The sequence below is a fragment of the Hevea brasiliensis genome, unplaced genomic scaffold (assembly GCF_030052815.1).
Source record: "Hevea brasiliensis isolate MT/VB/25A 57/8 unplaced genomic scaffold, ASM3005281v1 Scaf1, whole genome shotgun sequence".
NCBI lineage: Eukaryota > Viridiplantae > Streptophyta > Magnoliopsida > Malpighiales > Euphorbiaceae > Hevea > Hevea brasiliensis.
In genome coordinates, this window is record NW_026614585.1 from 9,621,190 (window position 1) to 9,642,979 (window position 21,790).

Genomic DNA, 21,790 nt, shown 5'->3' on the forward strand with positions numbered 1-21,790 from the left:
ATTAAATATTATATTTCATAAAATTAATAAAAAAAGTATAAATTAGACAAATCAAACTTTTTTTTATCAATAATTGAATTTAATTTAAAATCAAACTTTTCAAAATATTAATTAAATTAAATAAAAATAAATTGAAAATAAAATAATTTAATAAAAAAATACTATTTATCTTTAATTATTTCATCACACTATTTTAAAAATTATATTAATAAATTATTGTATGTTTGTTCCATTTGATTTTTTAAAAAATATTAATTAAATTAACGCAGCTAAAAATAATTAAAAATAAAATAGTTTAATTTAGAAAAATTATATTTAATCATTAGTTTAAATTTTAATAATAATTTTTTTCTTTTAAATATATTTATAAATAAAAAAACTTAATTTAAATTACATCGAAAAATTAAAATGTAAAAAAATAAAATATAAAAATTAACTCATGTAAATAAAAAATTAAATAATTATTTTTTTAATAAAAAATTAAATAATTATTTTATTAAAATAAAAATTAAATAATAATTTTTTAATTTAAAATTTTTATTATAATAATTAAGATAAAAGAAAATAATAAAAAAATAGAAAGGAATTGCAAAGGCTCAAACATTAGTTAGAAGAAAAGGACAAAAATAGCGATATGGGCACCTAATGGTGCTCCTCTTACTGTCCTACATTTGAAATATAATAAAACAAAACAAATAAAAAATTACAAATAAATAAACAAATAACATTATTTTTTTGAGTAATAAATTAATAATAATAATAATAATAAAGAATAGAATATGCTTGTATGGTGGATAATGCACCAAAGCCAGACCTTCCATCCATGCTTATGGATGAGAGAGAGAGAGAGAGAGAGAGAGAGAGAGAGAGAGAGAGAGATTGTATGGTGTTTGAGATGGAGTTCAAGGGAGGGTTTTAGGTCTACCAACTGGTAGTTAGAGATAGAACTCCTTAACCAAACACAATCCTCAACAGCCAAATAACCCAAGAACTGCAACAACAAGAATCACAAGAAGCAATAACCACTACAAACTAGAAGAACAAGAAGGAAGTCAAGCACCAACCACTTCCTTAACTGGGGTTTCAAATTCAAGCAAAGGCCCAAAAGCCAAACCTCCAAAAAGAGGAAGCTATTTCAAAAAGGCACACAAAGATAACTAGAAAGAGAAGGTTATCATTTCTTTCGAGAGTGAAACAAGTTTAACTATGTATGAGAGAGAGAAAGAGAGAGAGATGCTCACGTGGGGTTTTGATGGAATGATGGCTAGAAAATATATGATGAGAGAAAAGAATCATAAGTGAGGAAATTCATTGCTGCTTCCAAATTCAATTATCACTCTCTTTTCTTTTTAGAAAAAAAAAGGATTTACCTTTTTTTTTTTTTTCCATGCTGCATATCCTTTGCCGTTGTATGCATAGGTCAATAGGGGTGTGTAATGAAAAGTGAATTGTTTTATTGGTTTTTTTGTTGTATTGGGATCGGATTTTTGTATCAGCGGATCGAGTGGTTTCTTTGAGACTTTGAGGTTTTCTGTTCCCCACAATACCCACAAGTGTTACTGGTTTCCAGGTAATTTTTTATTGCTCAATTTCTTGGACTTCTATTCTCTTTTTTTGCACTGTGGTTCTTATTTTATTATTCTTTATTTTTCATCTCTCTCCTCTCTTCCCTGTCTCTGTCTGTACCTGAAGGAGGAAGAAATGAGGATGGGGGTTATAAGATTCTAACTTTTTTATTTAGCTGAATATCTATTGGGATTTGCAGATGATTGTTTTATCTTGCTTCCTGCTTTAGTGTTTTTCTGTTATTTTTTTGCTTGTTGGGCCTCTGATAGCTATTTTTTTAGATATTATTCTTGGGCTTCGTTCAAATGATAGTTTTCAATGGTTTTTAAGTGGAATTTTTGGGTTTGGGATTTGTTGTTGCGTAATTCTCTTGTGCTATATTTTGATAAAGATGCTCTTTTGATTTCATTGTAACTAAGGATTTCTCTCATAATTCTTAAACCTATATATATTTCTTTGAAATCCTGAAACCCAATGTAAATTATGTTTAATGATGAGATTATTTACATACAGGGAACTTGTGATGTTTGATTCTTCTTTGTTTATGATTGAATATATCATTATTGCTCCCTGTTGATCCATGTAACCATGAACATGTTAGCCACCCAATTAATGGCTTTGGTCATGATAGTGAATAACTATGGATTATAGCATATCCTTATGGTGTCTACTGATTTTGGCTTTTTTGCTAATTGCTTGTTTTGCATATTGTTCTGGTGAATCGTTTTAGCATGAGGGAGTAGAACTTACAAGCAAACACTTAAAAGATCATATCCAAATTTGCTTTCTTTTGGATTAGAAGCATGCTAGAGTTGTTGGTAATAGAGGCTGTTTCCAATGGCATTTTCAGTTCCTTGGATGATTATGTAATCTGACTCAAGTAATCAAGCAAGAAAATCTGAAGATCAAATAGATATGGCTACTTATTATGCTAGTTCAAATAACCAAAGAGATGCTGCACCAATGATATATATGCCGGGTTCATATTCAGAGACACCAGTTCTTCCTGGTAATATGATGATGTATATGAATGGTGGATCATACTCGGATACCTTGGCTGGGAATACGCAGCAGCAAAATAACTGCATTCAAATTCAGTCTGTGGAGGCATTGGATTCAACCGCACGGCAGCAAGAAATCTTGTCAAATCTTGGTGGATCACGAAGTGGGAGCATGATTTTAATGCTTGGAGGGATAATAGAAATGAGATGCTTGTTATGAATTCAATGGGTGGACCTTCTGGCATTCTTCATAGTGGACAGAACTTACATGGCCAGGGCTTGTCCCTCAGCCTTGGTACGCAAATTCCATCTGGAATCCAAATGCCTTCCATCCCCTATAGGAATCCAAATCCTGGCCTGGCTTCATTCTTAGGTCCTAATCCGTCAATTATGGGCGAGGGTGGTGGCAGAAATGGCTCATCTAGAGATGAACAGTCAAAAAATGCTGAATATCTGCCACCTGGATTTCCTGGAGGTAATCAAGATTCAAATAAAGGATTTATCCCCATATGGAATGACCAGTATTGCAAGTACCATTCCAAATTCTAAGTACCTTAAGGGATCACAACAAGTGATTGTTGAAGTTGTGAATGTTAGAAAGGCTCTAAAGCAGCCTGACAAGGAAAAACCAAAGCACAAATGAGCATGGGCTGAATAGTTCAAAAGAGGTGACAGCAAATCAAAGAATGGGTCTGCAGACCCTCAGGAATCCACCAATAACTTTCCAAGTGAGCTTTCACATGCTGAAAGACAAGAATTGCAGAATAAGTTGAGTAAGCTTTTGTCCATGTTGGATGAGGTAAGACCAATGCACTAATAGTTTCCACAGCCTATTCTTCAATGCATATATTCTTTGTCCTGCTTGCCTGTTATCTTGACTTTGGAAGTGATTATATGCCTTTCTGTGTATTGATTTATCTATTTTTCATCAATATGCTGCAAAATGTTGGAGAAATTTTGACTTGGTTAACTTGATGAAAGTTTAGCTTTTTCTATCCCTCTTTATCTATGCGTTTATGATGCAGAACAAAGAGGAACAAGGGCAAAGAAAGGAACAAATCCTTAGGAAAAAGAGAACTAATTCTCAATTGTATTATTTTCAATTAATAATCATACTCAAAAGTACTAATAATATAAGATTTAGGCCTATTTATATGGCTTACAACCCTAATCAATTTAGGAATAAATCCTAATTTAACTCTAATTAGGAATACTAAAATCAATTAAACTTCTTAAATAAAATAATTTTTAAATATAACAATAATAGTAGTAGACTTCCTAAATAAATGAAATACTAATTTCCTAATTTTACATGGAATATAATTTCTAAATTGTATTAGATCTTCATCTTCCCATTCTGCATTAGCTTATAAGCACATATTGACTGAAGAATGAATATGAGGTGGGCTGTATAATTTGTTATTTCAAAATATGAGAAGAGGAATACTGCTGGCAATTAAAGCCATTTTGGTTTGTTTACTGGGAAGTTGTCTTACTAGAAAATCCTGCTCAAATGTGCTGCTTATTCCAGCTGAAGGCTTAGATGGTCTGTCTTGGTTCATGCTATAGTATGTTCTTTGAGGGGTTGATTAGCAGTTCTTACATTATCCATGCTACTGTGGTCTCTCATGACTTAAATGTGCTACTGTTGTTCAGAGGGAAATTTTGCACTCTAGTAGAATTAGGAAAGAAAATTCCTTTCTCCTAAGAGATGTTGAAATTCATCAAAGGTGTGTACAAGAGGAGAGCACTGCAGTGTTGTGACTAAGAATCACAGTATGCTAGATTAGTCAAGAGAATTACTAGATAAATAGAACTCTTTGGGCTGTAATTGAATCCAATCAAGATTAATGAATGCAATTTCTCTCTCTCTAAATTCTCTCTCGTCCCCTCTCCCTGTCCCTCTCTATATTCTTCCCCCTTTCCTCTGTTTTTCTGATTCGTTGTGACCAAATCACACAATCCTAGGGATTGCTTCTGCATTCTCTCTTCCTTTCTATTCTCTCTCTCTTTCTTTTCTTCTCTCCTCCCTCTCTTCTTTACTCTTCTCTTTCCCTCTGTTTCTTCTCTTTTCTCTCCTTTTCTCTTCTTTTCTCATTCTTTCTCTTCTATATACTCTTCTTCATTCCTCTCCTAAATTCTATTTTTAATCTGGAACAAGCAACCAAGGACGATAAAATAACATGCATGATTCTTGAGAATCAACTCAAACAATTACAACATTTGTTTCAATCCTTTAAGATGGAGATCCAACAAATTTTTCAAGATAATTGCAAGATGTTTGTAGCAGTTCGAGAAGAAAATCTATGGAGAATGGAAGAGTTTAATCAACGGATAAAAGCAAAATGTCAACAAAGATTTGATAATCAGATCCAAGAAACTGTCCCTTACGAGTTACGAGAGTGCCAACCAATCTTTAAGCCTTTGGAATGTTCCAAATTGAGAGAAGAAGAGCAGGGACATGAACTTGGTCTGTATTTTTTAATTTCATATGGGAATGGTGATCAAGGCCTTGCTAGTAATCTCAATTCTTGCATTGAAGAAGGGTATCGTGAAGAACCTATAGGCGAGGAGGAACATGCAATTTCCAAACTTGAGGAAAAAGATCAAGTATTGAGTGCAATAAACCAAGATGGTAAGATTAGGCAATTAATTCATAATCTGGAGATTACATATCAAATCATTGGGTTTGCTCTCTTTGGGAAAAATTTTGGAAAGGATAAAGAAACAGTTGGTAGAAAAGTAACATGCATGTATTATGCTAGTTGTTTTGAGTTTGATTTGAGGGGCTCTGATTTTGAGTTGGGATCCTCTCATGTTATATCTTAAAAGAAAATGAGTGTGAGAAGTGGAGAAGATACATGATGAAAATGATTCTATCATTGGGGAGGGAAGATGCATAGTAAGTGTTTGAAAAAATGCCTTTTCAATTGCCATTTTCAAGTGTAGATTGGACCTTCACATTCAAGATGCTGCTGGGATGATCTTTCTTTTATCCATTCTTGAGGACAAGAATGGCTTCAAAGAGGAGGGTGGTGTTGTGACTAAGATTTCTATTATGACTAAGAATCACAGTATGTTAGATTAGTCATGTGAATTACCAGATTTCTCTCCCTCTAATCCTCTCCCTTTCCATCTCCCTCTTGATCTCTCTCTTACTTCTTCTTCTTCTTCTTCTTCTCCCCTTTCCTCTATTTTCTTCCCCCTTGCCGTTGCTTTTCTGATTGGTTGTGACCAAGTCACAACAACTTTAACGTAGGATCTCTATGGAATAAACACAGGTAGCACCTTGGCTGCATAATATTTATATTTTTGGTGCAAGAGGAGTGCGCTACAGCTTGAACCTAGGATCTCTACCCACACCTCACCACTCTACCCCCTGCACTGGCCACAGGTGGCATCTTGGCAATATGTTATACATATATAACTATGGCTTGAACCTAGGATCTCACCCACATCTCAGCAACCTCCAACCTCGGCAAGGCGCAGGTGGCAACTTGGCAATAATATTCTTCTTGTTCTGCAATCTTAAATAGAAGGGATTATTTGTGCATACTGTCTGAAGTTACTGCACTGTAGCTTTCTCTAGATTAATGCCTTATGTAGGAGACATCTATCAAGAAGATTGTTGGATTGGATATGACAATGACGTCTATGCTCCACTGATTCTGTCTTATTTAATAGAATGCCTTACTGCACCCATTTTTCTTTTGCAATAGGCTCATCTTCCTAAAATATCAGGATTATTATTGTTTTCATCTCTGTGTTATATTCTTTGGGTATGACATTGATGTCTATATGTAAAAGATTTTCAGCTTCTCTTTCTTTGAGGTCTTATGAAGAGTCTTCTATTTTCACAGGTTGATAGAAGGTACAGACAGTATTATCATCAGATGCAGATTGTGGTGTCATCATTTGATGTGATAGCGGGATGTGGGGCAGCTAAACCATACTCGGCACTTGCCCTCCAGACTATATCCCGCCACTTTCGGTGCTTGCGCGATGCAATAAGTGACCAAATTCAAGCAACCCGTAAAAGCCTGGGGGAGCAAGAAACATCAGAGAATGATAAAGGGATTGGAATAACTCGTCTCCGGTATGTGGATCAGCAGCTCAGGCAACAGAGAGCTCTTCAGCAGCTTGGAATGATGCAGCAACATGCATGGAGGCCACAAAGGGGTTTACCTGAAAGCTCTGTTTCAATTCTTCGTGCATGGCTGTTTGAACATTTCCTTCATCCGTAAATCCTCCAAAAACAGCTTTTTCTATTACTGTTTCAATTGTATTATTTTGCTGTTTCTTGCAAGACATCTCCAATTATAGTAATAGATTTTTCTGGTGTTCAACAGGTACCCAAAGGATTCTGATAAGATCATGCTGGCAAGGCAGACAGGCTTGACTAGAAGTCAGGTAAAATGAAAAGAACATATTTATCTAGCAATTAGCACGGCAGACTAGAGTGTCTTTCTTCATCTTAAGTGAGTCAAAAGGACAAGTCCTTTTTCACCAAAATTTGTTTCATTTTGAAAATAGTGAAACCCACTGCATATAATTTTTCAAAATTGTGTTTGGAAGATCAGGCATAACTCAGTTGGGTAGTTGCTGAGAATTTGGAAAGAAGTATAGTACAAGGCTACAAGCTCAAGAATAGTGGCAACTTTAAATCTGAAATATAGCATATGCATTCTGTTGGATTTAGCAGTTGCCAGATGCCCAGAGCATATTAGGGAAGACATGAGTCTATTTGTGAATGAATATGTGAGCCTCATGCGACAAAGCGGTGAAGAATTGGTACCACTTTCCTGTCTGTCCACTTTAATCAATGAGAGAAATTTAGTTCCTTTGCAAAAGTTTGCTATATCTTTAGATGTTTGTTAATTAACATGAATCATAGAATGATTAATCATATTAAAAATGTAACTTTAATCATATCCAGGCAATATCACTAACTATGATATGTTGTGCTTTAGTGTGTTCTGTTCACGAAATTCCAAGACCTGTCTGTTGCCTTGCTCAGGTCTCAAATTGGTTTATCAACGCACGAGTGCGACTTTGGAAGCCCATGGTTGAAGAGATGTACAAAGAAGAGATTGGTGATGCAGAGATGGACTCTAATTCTTCTTCTGAAAATGCTACAAAAGCAACAAAAGGTGACTTGAGAAACTACGAAGATGGAGGGGAAGAAATGCAACAAAGTGCCAGTTCAACAGCAAACGAAAGATGCAGTGCTGGACAATTGCTGGATTCCAAATCTGACTGTGTTCCTGATGTAGAAATGGGAGGATCAACTACAAGAAGCAATTTTCAAAATATGACACGCAGTGAGGCTGTTACTGAATATGGGTTATTGAAGCTAAGGGAGGAGCAAAGGCCCAGTGTTGATGATTGTGGTCTGTTCCCTGATGCCATTGTTCACTCTGATGGGAGCGCTGATAGGCTTATTGCTGCAGCTGCTGCTGCTTATCAAATGTCAGAGGTGGGAGGGTTTGGGACTGGAAGTGGAGTGTCTCTTACGCTGGGGTTGCAGCACTGCGAGGGTGGTAACCTACCAGTGTCTACCACAGCCCATCACAGTTTTGTTTCCATGAGAGGGGATGGTATATATAGTGCAGCAGCATCTTCTGTGGGGGCGGAGAACACAGATTATGAATGCCTGAATCCGGGGAACAGGCAACACAGGTTCAATTCCTCCCATTTGTTCCATGATTTTGTGGCATGAATTACTTTGGGACAGTAGCAACCTACTTTCTCTGTTCCATTAGGAAAGATTCATCATTACTTTCAGGTGATGAAAGGAAGGTTGTGCATAAAACACAATTATAGCATATCAAAAGAATTGGTTGGAAGATTAGCATATTGTAAAGAACATAATTTTGTCTTAATATTCTGTAAGGGAATTGTACAATTGTCGACAACTTTGGTATGGAAATAAAAAAATAAAAAAAAGGGGAAATCCAGGTTTGAAATAAAGATGGTAGGAATTGGCTTATTGTTATTTCGATGTTATTTTGATAATGACCTATAAGAAACTTCTGAAACTGTGCCATTTTTTGCAATTTGTTGCTATTGTTTTTAATATCAAAAATACCAACAGGGGCAGGAGCAGGAGCAACAGCATAGGCTTCAAGTTCATGGGATGCTTACAGCTTCCATTTCATGGTGTAATGTCTATTCTTCAAACCTGACTCATTTAGTGCCATCCATGTTATACTCTCCACCATATCAAAGGCGTGTGCCTTGTGAAAGCAAAATCTTGACAAACTAAAACTAGAATAGTCCAGGGTAGAAAACTAATTCCCATCGCAATTCAGTCATCTCAAGTAAAGCGCATTGCCCATATATTTTCACAACATTGAGATCACATTTGCCCTCCTTAAGCTGAATGCAGAGTCCAGAATTTATGAGTTTTCAAAGTCAAAAGTGTCTTTGATCAATCAAGAAGAGGACCTCTGAATCATATCCTCTGCAGGCCAGTACGTGCGTATGTCCTCTGCATTGATTATTAATTATTTTATTCATTCTTTTACATATGAAAAACTAATAATAAGGCAAAGGATAAATGAAAGGCAACAAGCCTCATGGAGCTTCTTTCTTCTCCTTTTTAACTCAATAGGGAATCATCTCAGCATGAAAAATAATCTGAAAGCTTTGTAAATGAAAATTAACAGCAAGAAGACACAATAACAAGAGAAAAAAAGGGAATTTAACATGAGCAAACAGAGCTGAGACGGCTCCAAAGACTATAATTATCATAATCATTGATGGAATATGCCTCTGTTGCTGCTGAAAAATACGCTAAAATAAAATAAGTTAGGAGAGTTGTTACTAACAAAGCTGTTATTGACAGCACTTCAGTTGATTATTTGAATGCTTGATTTTGGCAGAGTTTCATGGATTTAGTTGCTCAAACTCTTGTATAAATAATGCATTCTATCAATAATATAAGATTAGACACTTTCGGTAAGATAAGATGAGACTGAAAATATCTGATTTTATTTTATTGATAGAAGTCATTATTTATACAATGACTTTGAGCAACTGAATCCATAAAACTCTGCTAAAATCAAACATTCAAATGATCAACTGAAGTAATGTCAATAACAGCTTTGTTAGTAACAACTCTCCTAACTAAGAGACCCAGAGATCCCACAAGAAATATGGCTAGGTTCTGATTTTTATTTGTGTTTTATGGCTTGGTGTTTTAGTAATCTCACAAGTAACTCAAGAATTAAGCTGTGATACCATTTATTGGTTTTTGATAGAAATAGGTGCTCACAAAGAAAAGGCTTATAATGAGACTGATCTTATTTTATTGACAGAATGCATTAATTATCCAAGATTTTGAGCTATGCTAAAATCAAACATTTAAATGATCAACTGAAATGCTGTCAATAACATCTTTGTTAGTAACAAGTCTCCTAACTTCTTGGAGTTGAATTATTCTACTGACTTGACCCATTCTTTTTGCAACAATTAGCATATTTTTCAGCAGCAACAGAGCCATACCCATCAATCATTTAGTACTATAGAGAACATTCACCTTCCTCTATACAACAAGAAAGCCAATGCAGCTACAATTGATTTGATACCGTTGAAGAAAATAATAAGAATAATAATATACTTAGATAAGTATCAAACGTTAACATATAGAAAGAGAGCTTATGTTATCAGCTATGACAGATTCTGTTCAGTGAAACAGTGAACAGATCAATTTTGTGAAAAGCCTGGAAGTTTTATGTTTTGTTTTCATTTTTAAACGTAAAATATCCGCAGGATGTCTGAAATTTTTGTTATATTCTGAAAGTTCAAATTTAATATTTGTTCTTGGAAGCCAATTAGCAAGGAAGAGGTACAGTGTAGCTAAGAATTTACCTATTTTAACCAGAACTTGTATGTTGCCATTATTTCACAGATTTTTAGTTAAATGTCTTTATAAATAGTAGCCTACGAATTCTTTATAAATTGTTTACCTATATTCTATATCGAGACAACTTCAAGATATTTGGATAATTTATCTTTTCTGTAGTCTACTGATAGACCTTTTATTTCAGTGCCACAGGCACCCAGGACCAGGAAGGCCACTACTGAAAGGGCCGTAACAGCAATAAGAATTCTCCAGTGAAATCCAAGTACTTGCGACAGGGATATTGGAGCAGTACTTTCCAATAATGGTTTCTTTACAAAATGAGTCAGGTTTGAAGAATGTATCACACCATGAAATGGAAGCTGCAAGCATCCATGAACGTGAAGCCAGCGCTGGTGTTCCCGCTCCTGTTGGTGCTTTTGATATTAAAAAAAATAGCAACTAATTGCAAAAAATGGCACGGTTTCAGAAGTTTCTTCAAGAGTTTATCAAAATCACAATCGAAACAACAATCAGCCAATTCCTACCATCTTTATTTCAAACCAGGATTTCCTTTTTTTTTTTTTTTTCAGTTTTCTTTCAATAGCAAAGTTATTGCCAATTGTACAATTCCCTTGCAAAATATTAAGACAATAATATGTATCTTTACAATATGCTAATCTTCCAACCAATTCTTTTGATATACTACAATTGTGTTTTATGCACGACCTTCCTTTCACCACCTGAAATAATGATGAATCTTTCCTAATGGAACAAAGAAAGTCGGCTGCTAGTGTCCTAAAGTAATTCAATTGTGACCCATAATTATTCATGCCACAAAATCATGCAACAAATGGGAGGAATTGAACCTGTGTTGCCTGTTTCCTGGATTCAGGCATTCATAATCTGTGTTCTCCGCCTCAGTAGAAGATGCTGCTGCACCATATATATCATCCCCTCTCGTGGAAACAAAACTGTGATGGGCTGTGGCAGACACTGGTAGGTTACCACCATCACAGTGCTGCAACCCCAGAGTAAGAGATACTCCGCTTGCAGTCCCAAACCCTCCCACCTGTGACATTTGATAAGCAGCAGCAGCTGCTGCCATAAACCTATCGCCACTCCCATCAGAGTGAACAATGGCATCAGGGAACAGACCACAATCAACGCTGGGCCTTTGCTCCTCCCTTAGCTTCAATAACCCATATTCAGTAACAGCCTCACCGCGTCCACCGTGTGTCATGTTTTGGAAATTGATTCTTTTAGTTGATCCTCCCATTTCTACATCAGGAACATGATCAGATTTGGAATCCAGCAATTGTCCAGCAGCACTGCATCTTTCGGTTGCTGTTGAACTGGAGCTTTGTTGCATTTCTTCCCCTCCATCTTCATAGCTTCTCAAGTCACCTTTTGTTGCTTTGGTTGCATTTTCAGAAGGAGAATTAGAGTCCATCTCTGCATCCCCAATCTCTTCTTTGTACATCTCTTCAACCATGGGCTTCCAAAGTCGCACTCGTGCATTGATAAACCAATTTGAGACCTGAGCAAGGCAACATATGTGTCTTGGAATTTCACGAACAGAACACATTAAAGTGCATTATGTCATAGTTGATATTGTCTGGATATGATTAAAGCAATAAGAAAAGTTTCTCAATCCAAGTTACAGTTTTAATATGATTAATCATTCTATGATTCATGTCAATAATTAATGAAAATCTAAAGATATAGCAAACTTTTGCAAAGGACCTAAATTTCTCTCAATGATTAAAGAGGAGAGACGTGAACCACTCCCCAACAACTTTCAGGAAGTGATACCAAATCTTCACCACTCTGTTGCTGAGGCTCACATATTCATTCAGAAATTGACTCATGTCTTCCCTAATATGCTTCGGGCCTCTGGCAACTGCTAAATCCAACAGAATGCATATGCTATTTTTCAGATATAAGAGGATGCCACTATTCTTGAGCTTGGTCTATACTTCTTTTCAAATTCTCAGCAACTACCCAACTGAGTCCTACCTGATCTTCCCAACACAACTTTGAAAATTATATGGGTTTCACTAATTTCCAAAATGAACCATAATTTTGGTGAAAAGGACTTGTCCTTTTCACTCACTTATGATGAAGAAAGACACTCTAGGCTGCAATGCTGAACGGTAGATAAATGTGTTCTTTTCATTGTACCTGACTTCTGGTCAAGCCTGTCTGCCTTGCCAGCATGATCTTATCAGAATCCTTTGGGTAACTGGTGAACATCAGAAACTATTACTATAATTGGATAAGATGTCTTCACATGAAATTGAAAATGACACAATTGAAAGAATAATAGAAAAAGCTGTTCTTGGAGGATTTACGGATGAAGGAAGTGCTCAAACAGCCAAGCACGAAGAATTGAAACAGAGCTTTCAGGTAAACCCCTTTGTGGCCTCCACGCATGTTGCTGCATCATTCCAAGCTGCTGAAGAGCTCTCTGTTGCCTGATCTGCTGATCCACATACCGGAGACGAGTTATTCCCATCCCTTTACCATTCTCTGATGTTTCTTGCTTCCCCAGGCTTTTACGGGTAGCTTGAATTTGGCCACTTATTGCATCTCGCAAGCACCGAAAGTGGCGGGATATAGTCTGTAGGGCAAGTGCTGAGTATGGTTTAGCTGCACCACGTCCTGCTATCACATCAAATGATGATACCACAATCTGCATCTGATGATGATATTGTTTGTATCTTCTATCAACCTGTGAAAACAAAAGACTCTTCATTAGACCTCAACAAAAGAGAAGCTGAAAATCTTACAAATAGAAATCAATGTCATACCAAAAAAATATGACACAGAGATGAATAACAATAATAATCCATGAATCCTGATGTTTTTAGTAAGATAAGCCTGTTGCAAAAGAAAAATGGATGCGTTGAGGTATTCAATAAAATAAGACAATCAATGGAGCGTAGACATCATTGTCATAACCAATGCAACAATCTTCTTGAGAGAAGTCTCCAACATAAGGCATTAATCTAGAGATAGCTAGAGTGCCATAACTCCAGACAGTATGCACAAATAATCACTTCTATTTAAGATTGCAGAACAACAATAAGATTATTGCCAGGGTGTCAATTGCGCCTTGCCCTGCTGGGAGGGAGGTGAGATGCAGGTGAGATCCTAGGTTTGAGCCATAGTTATATACAAGCTATAAAATAGCTGCACGATGCTGCAGTGATAAGTAAAATTTATATGTATATATATATATTAAACAAAATTATTATTTATAATTTATTATAAAGAATTATTTAACTATTTCCATTTTTCACATGAGTAAAATATATCCATATATAGTTTAGCCTAAAAAATTATAATTTTATGAATTAATAAGTTAAAGTATTGCCTTAATTTATATATTCATTATAATTATATTATGATTGTTATTTAGTATATTTTTTCTTTAGAAATAATCTATAATGATCAGGATAAATGTAATTATTTAAAAGTTAAAAATAATTAAAATTAACTAAAATTTTAAAATTAAATATTGGAAAAAATATAAAGGTAGAAATTGGTAGGATTTAGCCAATTAAAATAAAAAGAAAAAAAAGAAGAAAAAACACTTAATGAAAATTTTACAATACTGTTGTTTCTTCAAATAATAGCATAAAATTGGGTTTTGATATATATAAATAGCTAGGATTGATTGCCTAATACTTATATATATATATATAATTTGCAGTATTTATTAAATGACATTAATATAGATTATTTTTAATTTATTATCATTGTTGTATTTTTATAATTTCATTTTTTAAATTATTTACTTATGAAAAAATAAAAATATCTTTTACATTTACTTTGTAATTTAATTATATTTTTTGAATTATTTGAAAAAAATTTAAATAATATTTTTTTATGTGAATGTTGAACAAGTTTAATTATATAAAAAAGAAAAGCAAAAGGAAAGAAAAAAATTTTAAAAATAACACAAAAAGGATATAGACTAAAATAGTACTTTCACTATTAAATTTATAATTTAATTAAATTTTATTTAAATTATATTTTTTTATAAATATTAAATAAATTTAATTAGTGAAAAATTTACCAAAAAAAAACAGTAAAAGTGCCTTTAATATCAAAACCCAGCTAAAAGCACCAAATTCTTCCTCTAGATTTTGTCATGTAGCAACCAGCAGGTAAAATAAAAGATGAGGTGTTGTAGTATAATATAATAATGTATATATATATATATATATATATATATATATATATATATTGCCAAGGCGCCACCTGTGGGTAGCCCAGGTTGTAGAGGGGTGAGGTGTTGGCAGAGATCCTAGGTTCAAGCTGTAGCGCATTCCTCTTGTACCAAAAATAGAAATACATATGGTCAAGGTGCCACCTGTGCTTATCCCAGGTGGTAGAGTGTTGAGGTTTGGGCAGATATCCTAGGTTCAAGCTGTAGCACTCTCCTCTTGTACCAAAAATATATAAATATATATAGCCAAGGTGCCACCTGTGCATATCCTATAGATACTAGGTTCGAGCTGTAGTGCCCTGCTCTCCTCTTGTACTCACCTAAGATGAAGTTCAACATCTCTTGGGAGAAAAGAATTTTCTTTCCTAATTCTTACCTAATGTAAGAACTGCTAATCAACCCCTTAAAGAACATACCATAGCATGAACCAAGACAGACCATCTACACCTCCAGTTGGAATAAGAATTAAGTGGCACATTTAAGCAGGATTTTTCTAGCAAGTCAACTTCTCAGTAAACAAACCAAAATGGCTTTAATTGCCGGCAGTACTTTTCCTATATTTCGAAATAACAAATTATACAGCCAATCTGCACCTCATATTTCTTCTTCACTCAATGTGTGCTTACAAACACATAGAGAAAGGGATTGAAAGAGCTAAACTTTCATCAAGTTAACAACGTCAAAATGTCGCTAGCATTTTGCAACAAGTTAATGCAAAAATAGCAAAATCAATACACAGAAAGGCACATAATAGTCGAGATAACATGTGAGTAGGAGGAAGAATATATAAACTCAAGAATAGGCTGCGGTAACTATTAATCCATTGGTCTTACCTCTTCCAACATGGACGAAAGCTTACTCAACTTGTTCTGCAGTTCTTGTCTTTCAGCATGTGAAAGCTCACTTGGAAAGTTATTGGTGGATTCCTGAGGGTCTGCAATCCCATTCTTTGATTTGCTGTCAGCACCTTTTGGACTATTCAGGCCATGCTCATTTGTGCTTTGGTTTTTCTCCTTGTCAGGCTGCTTTAGAGCCTTTCGAACATTGACAACTTCATCAAGCACTTGTTGTGCTGCCTTAAGGTACTTAGAATTTGGAATGGTTCTTGCAATACTGGTCATTCCATATGGAGATAAATCCCCTTTATTTGAATCTTGATTACCACCAGAAAAACCAGGTGGCAGACATTCAGCATTTTTTGATTGTTCATCTCTAGAAGAGCCATTCCTGCCACCACCCTCACCCATAATTGACGGATTAGGACTTAAGAATGAAGCCAGGCCAGGATTTGGATTCCTGTAGGGGGAGGGCATTTGGATTCCAGATGGAATTTGCGTACCAAGGCTGAGGGACAAGCCCTGGACTTGTAAGTTCTGTCCACTGTGAAGAATACCAGAAGGTCCACCCATTGAATGCATAACTAGCATCTCATTTCTACCATCCCTCCATGCATTAAAATCATGCTCCCCAATTCGTGATCCACCAAGAGTTGACAAGATTTCTTGCTGCTGTGTGCTTGAATTCGATGCCTCCACAGACTGAATTTGAATGCAGTTATTTTGCAGATGGGAATTCCCAGCCAAGGTATCTGAGAATGATCCACCATTCATATACATCATCATATTACCAGGAAGAACTGGTGTCTCTGAATATGAACCCGGCATATATATCATTGGTGCACCATCTCTTTGGTTATTTGAACTAGCATAATAAGTAGCCATATCTATCTTTAGATTTTCCGGCCTGATTACTTGAGTCAGATTACATAATCATCCAAGGAACTGAAAAAGCCATTGGAAACAACTATTACACAACTCTATAGCATGCTTCAAATCCAAAAGAAAGAAGTGCAGAATTTGAATTCGATCTTTTAAGCGTTTACTTGTAAGTTCTACTCCCTCATGCAAAAAAAATTCCACCAGAACAAGGTGACAAACAAGCAATTAGCAAAAAGCAAAAATCAATAGACACCGTAAGCAGATGCTAGAATCTATAGTAATTTACTATTATGACCAAAGCCATTAATTGGGTGGCTAACATGTTCATGGTTACATCGGTCAACAGGGAGCAATAATGATATATTCATAGACAAAGAAGAATTAAACAGCACAAGATCCCTGCATGTAAATAATATCATCATCAAACATAATATGCATTGGGTTTCAGGATTTCAAAGAAATATATTGACTTAAGAATTCTTAATTAAGAGGGAAAAATCCTTCTTTACAATACAATAAAAAGAGCATCTTTATCACAATAGAACAAGAGAATTATGCAGTAACAAATCCCAAATCCAAAAATTCCACTAAAAGCACCATTTGAAAACTATCATTTGAACTTAGCTCAAGAATAATATCTAAAAACAAAAGCTATCAGAGGCCCAACAAGCAAAATATAACCAAAAACCAAATCAGGAAGCAAGACAAAACCATCATCTGCAAATCCCAATAGATACTCAGTTAAATAAATAAGTTAAAAGTTGGAATCTTATAATCACCATCCTCATATCTTCCTCCTCCAGGCACAGACAGAGAGACAGGGAAGAGAGGAGAGAGATGAAAAAGAAAGAATAATAAAATAAGAACTGTGCAAAAAAGAGGATAAAAGTCCAAGAAATTGAGCAATAAAAAATTACCTGGAAACCAGTAACACTTGTGGTTGTTATAGCGAACATAAAACCTCAAAGACACCACTCGACCCGCTGATACACAAATCCGATCCCATTACAACAAAATAACAACACAACACTTCCTTTTCATTACACCCCCCTATTGACCTATGCATACAATTGCAAAGGACAAACAGCAAGAAAGAAAAAAAGATAAATCCTTTCTCTTCTTTTTGTTTCTAAAAAGAAAAGAGAGTGATAATTAGATTTGAAAGTAGCAATGAATTTCCTCACTTTTGATCTTCTTCTCTCATCATTTATTCTCTAGCCATCATTCCCTCAAAACGCCACGTGAGCATCTCTCTCTCTCTCTCTCTCTCTCACACACACACACATACATAGTTAAACTTGTTTCTCTCTCTCTCTCTCAGAAAACACTCAAAAGAAATGATAACTTTCTCTTTCTAGCTTTCTTTGTGTGCCTTTTTGAAATAGCTTCCTCTTTCTGGAGGTTTGGCTTTTGGGCCTTTGCTTGAAACCCCAGTTGAGGTAGTGGTTGGTGCTTGACTTCCTTCTTGTTCTTCTAGTTTGTTGTGGTTATTGCTTCTAGTGGTTCTTCTTGTTGTTACAGTTCTTGGGTTCTTTGGCTATTTGAGATCGTGTTTGGTTAAGGAGTTCAATCTCTAACTACCAGTTGGTAGACCTCCCTTAAACACCATCTCAAACACCATTACCAATCTCTCTCTCTCTCTCTCTCTCTCTCTCTCATCCATAAGCATGGATGGAAGGTCTAGCTTTGCGGCAATATCCACCATATAAACATATTCTATGCTTTTTTTTTTTGGTTTTTTTAATTTATTACCCAAAAAATTGTTTGTTTATTTGTTTAAATTATTTAATTTTTTTATTTGATTGTTTTATTATATTTCAAATGTGAGACAGGAGGAGGAGCACCATTAGGTGCCCATATCACTATTTTTGTCATTTTCTTCTGGCCAATGTTTGAGCTCTTGCATTGGGGTCTGTTTTTTGTTGTTTTTCAATTTTTTTTTCCTTTTTTTATATTTTTGTTTGTCCTAATTATCTGTCCCAGGATGATAGAGATTAAGAGTGAACAAAAATTGATTACAATATAAAATTTAAATTAAACGGTTTTATTTTAATTTTTTAATTTATTATTAATTGATTTGATTTAATTTAATTAGTATTTTTTTAAAAAAAGTTTAATTTTAATTTAATTTAATTTAAAAATTTATAAATGGAGTTGTTTATTTTATTTCATTTTATTATTTTATAAAATTATGAAATATGATATGTAATTTAAAAAAATTATTATTAATTTAAAAAATAAAATATATATAAAAATAAATAAATTAAATTAAAATTGATAAATTGAACCAAATTAAATTTAAATATTTTAATTCAATTCGTTTTAATTTCTAGGCTAATAATATTATTTTTCATTTAAGTTGTTAGCTATTTTTATTTAATTTGATTTGAAATTCTTAGTAACATTCCTAATGCTATTTTATAGCTATCTATAACATATATATAAATATAAATATATGAATGGGGTGAATTTTAAACGAATAAAAATATTTTTATTTTTTATATTATTTATAATTATATATTATTTTTTATTATTTAAATTAATGTTATTCCTAATCTTCTTATATTTTCTATTATAATCTAAAATAAAATCTTATGAAAAAAATTAAAATCATAAATTTATATTCTTTTTAAAAAATAGTAAATTATATTTCAAAAAAGAAATCAATTTCAATTTTACTAAACTTAATGCCACAATCCATCCAATGTTTCTAATTTTAATTTTATGGCTTTTTTTATTCTAGAGCAAAAACTTTTTAATTGATTATTAAAATTTATTAATTCATTTTTATCTATAATTTATAATTTATTTATAATAAATAAAAATATAAATGGGAGGGCAAACTTGTAAACCAATTAAAAAACTTGCGTGTAATATTATTTATTATTTTAATGTTTAAGTAATATTTTAACACATTTATATTTTTAAAAGAGTCAATATTATATTATATTTTTTATTTTATATTGTTTAAATTAATAATTTAATTTAATATTTTATGTTATAATTAGATTAATTATAATATATAACTTGTTTTATAAAAATATAATATTTTCTAAACCAATAAATATTTTTACTATTGAATTAATTAAACTAATAGAATTAATATTTTATTTTAAATAATTAAATTTAATATTTATAAATAAATTATAATTATAAATCATTTTATGCTTTAAAAACCAATAAATATAAAAGAATACAATTTTATTTAGCTAAGTATTATTATTATTATTATTATTATTATTATTATTATTATTATTATTATTATTATTTATTCAAAAATAGTAAGAAGTTTAATTCAAATTTTTAGAAAAGCAGTGATTTGATTCTGTTGTTTTATTTATTTAAAGAAAATATTGCTCCACGCCCTTGGAAATTCAGCATCTTTCTAAGCTATATTACGTTATGAGCTTTTAAAATTATCACGTTTGATAGAAAAATATAGAATTATAAAAAAAATAAAATAGTAGGTAAGAAATGTAAGGCTGTTAAATAATTAATAATATATTTGATAGTTCATAATACTACATAATATAACCAAAATTTTTATTGAATTATAATAAAAAAATTTAATTATTGCATTATATATACATATATATTAATTTATATGCAATCAAGGTAGTCTCTAACCTGTTTAAAGGAAGCTCTCTCCTATTTTTTTTCTTTCCCACTGGCCAGACTGATACTAAAATTTGAGTTAGTATAAAGTTTCTAAGACTCGTATTAAGATTCATTATTTTCAAAGTCATATCTAAGACTAAATCAAGGCGTAATATGCAATAAAAAATAAAAAAATATTATAAATTTATTTTGAGCCAAATCAACTCGATGTCTATTAGGAAACCAAAATTAAGGAAGTCCAACTCAACCCTGATACTCATCATGTACAAACTATTTAATGTCATAAAATTTTCATTAATTAATATAATATTTACATAAATCATTATCATGGTAAAGTTCTAGTTATTAAATAAATAAATATACACAATAAACTATTAATTAAAAAGCACATCCTGCGAAAGAAAATACAGATTAGATTCGAAGAAATAAACTCGCTCCTCCTGCAATCTAAGAAAAATATTTGAACAGGAATGGGTATTTGACTCAGAGAGTATAAATATTGATTATAAGTGTAATTTCTATAATTATCTAAAACTAGTGTAATCTTACTATAAAATGTACATCCAACACATAAAATAAATAGTTCACCTAATATTTGGGCAAGAAGTTAATTTGGAGCTACTCACATATTCAGTGTATCACATCAAGATATATATGTATATGGGAGCTGACTTCCTATATAGCTCTCTTAATCCAATACCTGTCAGTGAGGTCAACTCAATCCAAATTTGGCTTAATAATCCAATTTGGGAGTTAGCGAGATCAACTGAAAGCCGTACTCACCCTAACTTATCCATATATAAGGATCGAGTCCCAGCGAGTCAAGCTCCAGCCGCGATTACCTGTTCTACCCATATTCATATCCACACTATACTCACTCCAACACACACGCACAGCTCTAAATTATCCTCAGGGAGACAATTACAGATAAATAGCAATAATTAAATATGTAGTAATCAAAATGTCTTCAATTTATTAACTATTCATATACATAATATTTATAAAATACATGAGCATGTCATATATATAATTAATATTGAAATTACAAAAATAAACAATATCCAACCATAAACTGTTCGACTAAACTGCAGCTGGTTCGGCTTGAAGGAGAAGACGGCTGACACCGATCACTTAAATATACACATCGACTTCTATCAAAAGGCTGATAAAATTAAATAATTAATTCAAATTATAGAATCAAAATAAATTTTAAGGTCTTGCTGAAATTTTAGTAGAGTCTCCCCTACAACTGGACCTAACTCCCTGCAAGAAAAATACAACAACAGCAACAAACAGGGCCTCAGGCCTACAACAATAATTATAATGCCCATTTGGCACTTACAAGAATCCTAATCTAGGTCCATTATCTAAACTTCGGCTTGGGCCCCTAACTCTTTTACCGTCTAAATAATTATTTTCAACACTTTAAAAATTATAAAAATATTTCTAGAGGTTCTCTACATTGTCCTTGTAATAATTAAATTTATTTCACTCAATTTAACTAAGTCAAAAATATTTTATAGATTTATCAGCTAGTTTGGCCAAGGTAAAAATTACATAACTTAAGTTCAAGACTACCTTTGCAAATTCTACTGTTTGAAACGTGTCCGGAAGGTCTAAAAATACAGGGATCGACTGTAATATTGACTATGTTATGGGATGGGCTATCGAGCAGTTGGATCAAGTTGAAAGCTCGGTTTTGGGTGCCTATGAGCTATCATCGATCCGAGTGCATATCTAGGATGCCTATGAGCTACTGGTGATGGGTCCACTGACGGTTCATACGGTTCATCAAAACTCTCTCCGA

The 21,790-nt window shown here is 33.3% G+C and overlaps 1 protein-coding gene and 1 pseudogene across 2 annotated transcripts; one reads left to right on the plus strand and one right to left on the minus strand.

The window, feature by feature from the left end:
* The first annotated feature begins 799 nt into the window (after window positions 1–799).
* LOC131176316 (BEL1-like homeodomain protein 6) lies at window positions 800–8,562 on the plus strand (annotated as a pseudogene).
* A 2,381-nt stretch (window positions 8,563–10,943) lies between these two features.
* On the minus strand, window positions 10,944–18,070 carry LOC131168922 (BEL1-like homeodomain protein 7). 2 transcript variants are annotated; one of them, XM_058141337.1, is made up of 5 exons: window positions 17,283–18,070; window positions 15,481–16,428; window positions 12,765–13,144; window positions 12,595–12,655; window positions 10,944–11,950 (listed from the first exon to the last, which is right to left on the minus strand). In XM_058141337.1, the coding sequence occupies exons 2-5, from the start codon at window positions 16,366–16,368 to the stop codon at window positions 11,240–11,242; spliced, it is 2,040 nt and encodes a 679-aa protein (XP_057997320.1). In that variant the 5' UTR covers window positions 16,369–16,428; window positions 17,283–18,070; the 3' UTR covers window positions 10,944–11,239. The 2 variants fall into 2 exon arrangements, with proteins under 2 accessions (XP_057997320.1, XP_057997321.1); XM_058141338.1 differs by lacking the exon at window positions 17,283–18,070 and adding an exon at window positions 17,145–17,267.
* Window positions 18,071–21,790: the final 3,720 nt, after the last annotated feature.

Excerpts from the sequence above, each read along its gene's own strand:
- LOC131168922 (XM_058141337.1), bottom strand. The coding sequence starts at position 16,368 with ATGGCTACTTATTATGCTAGTTCAAATAACCAAAGAGATGGTGCACCA. Across the intron at positions 13,145-15,480 it reads TTTCGTCCATGTTGGAAGAG|GTTGATAGAAGATACAAACA; the intron begins GTAAGACCAATG and ends TTGTTTTCACAG. Across the intron at positions 11,951-12,594 it reads CAGGCTTGACCAGAAGTCAG|GTCTCAAATTGGTTTATCAA; the intron begins GTACAATGAAAA and ends TGCCTTGCTCAG.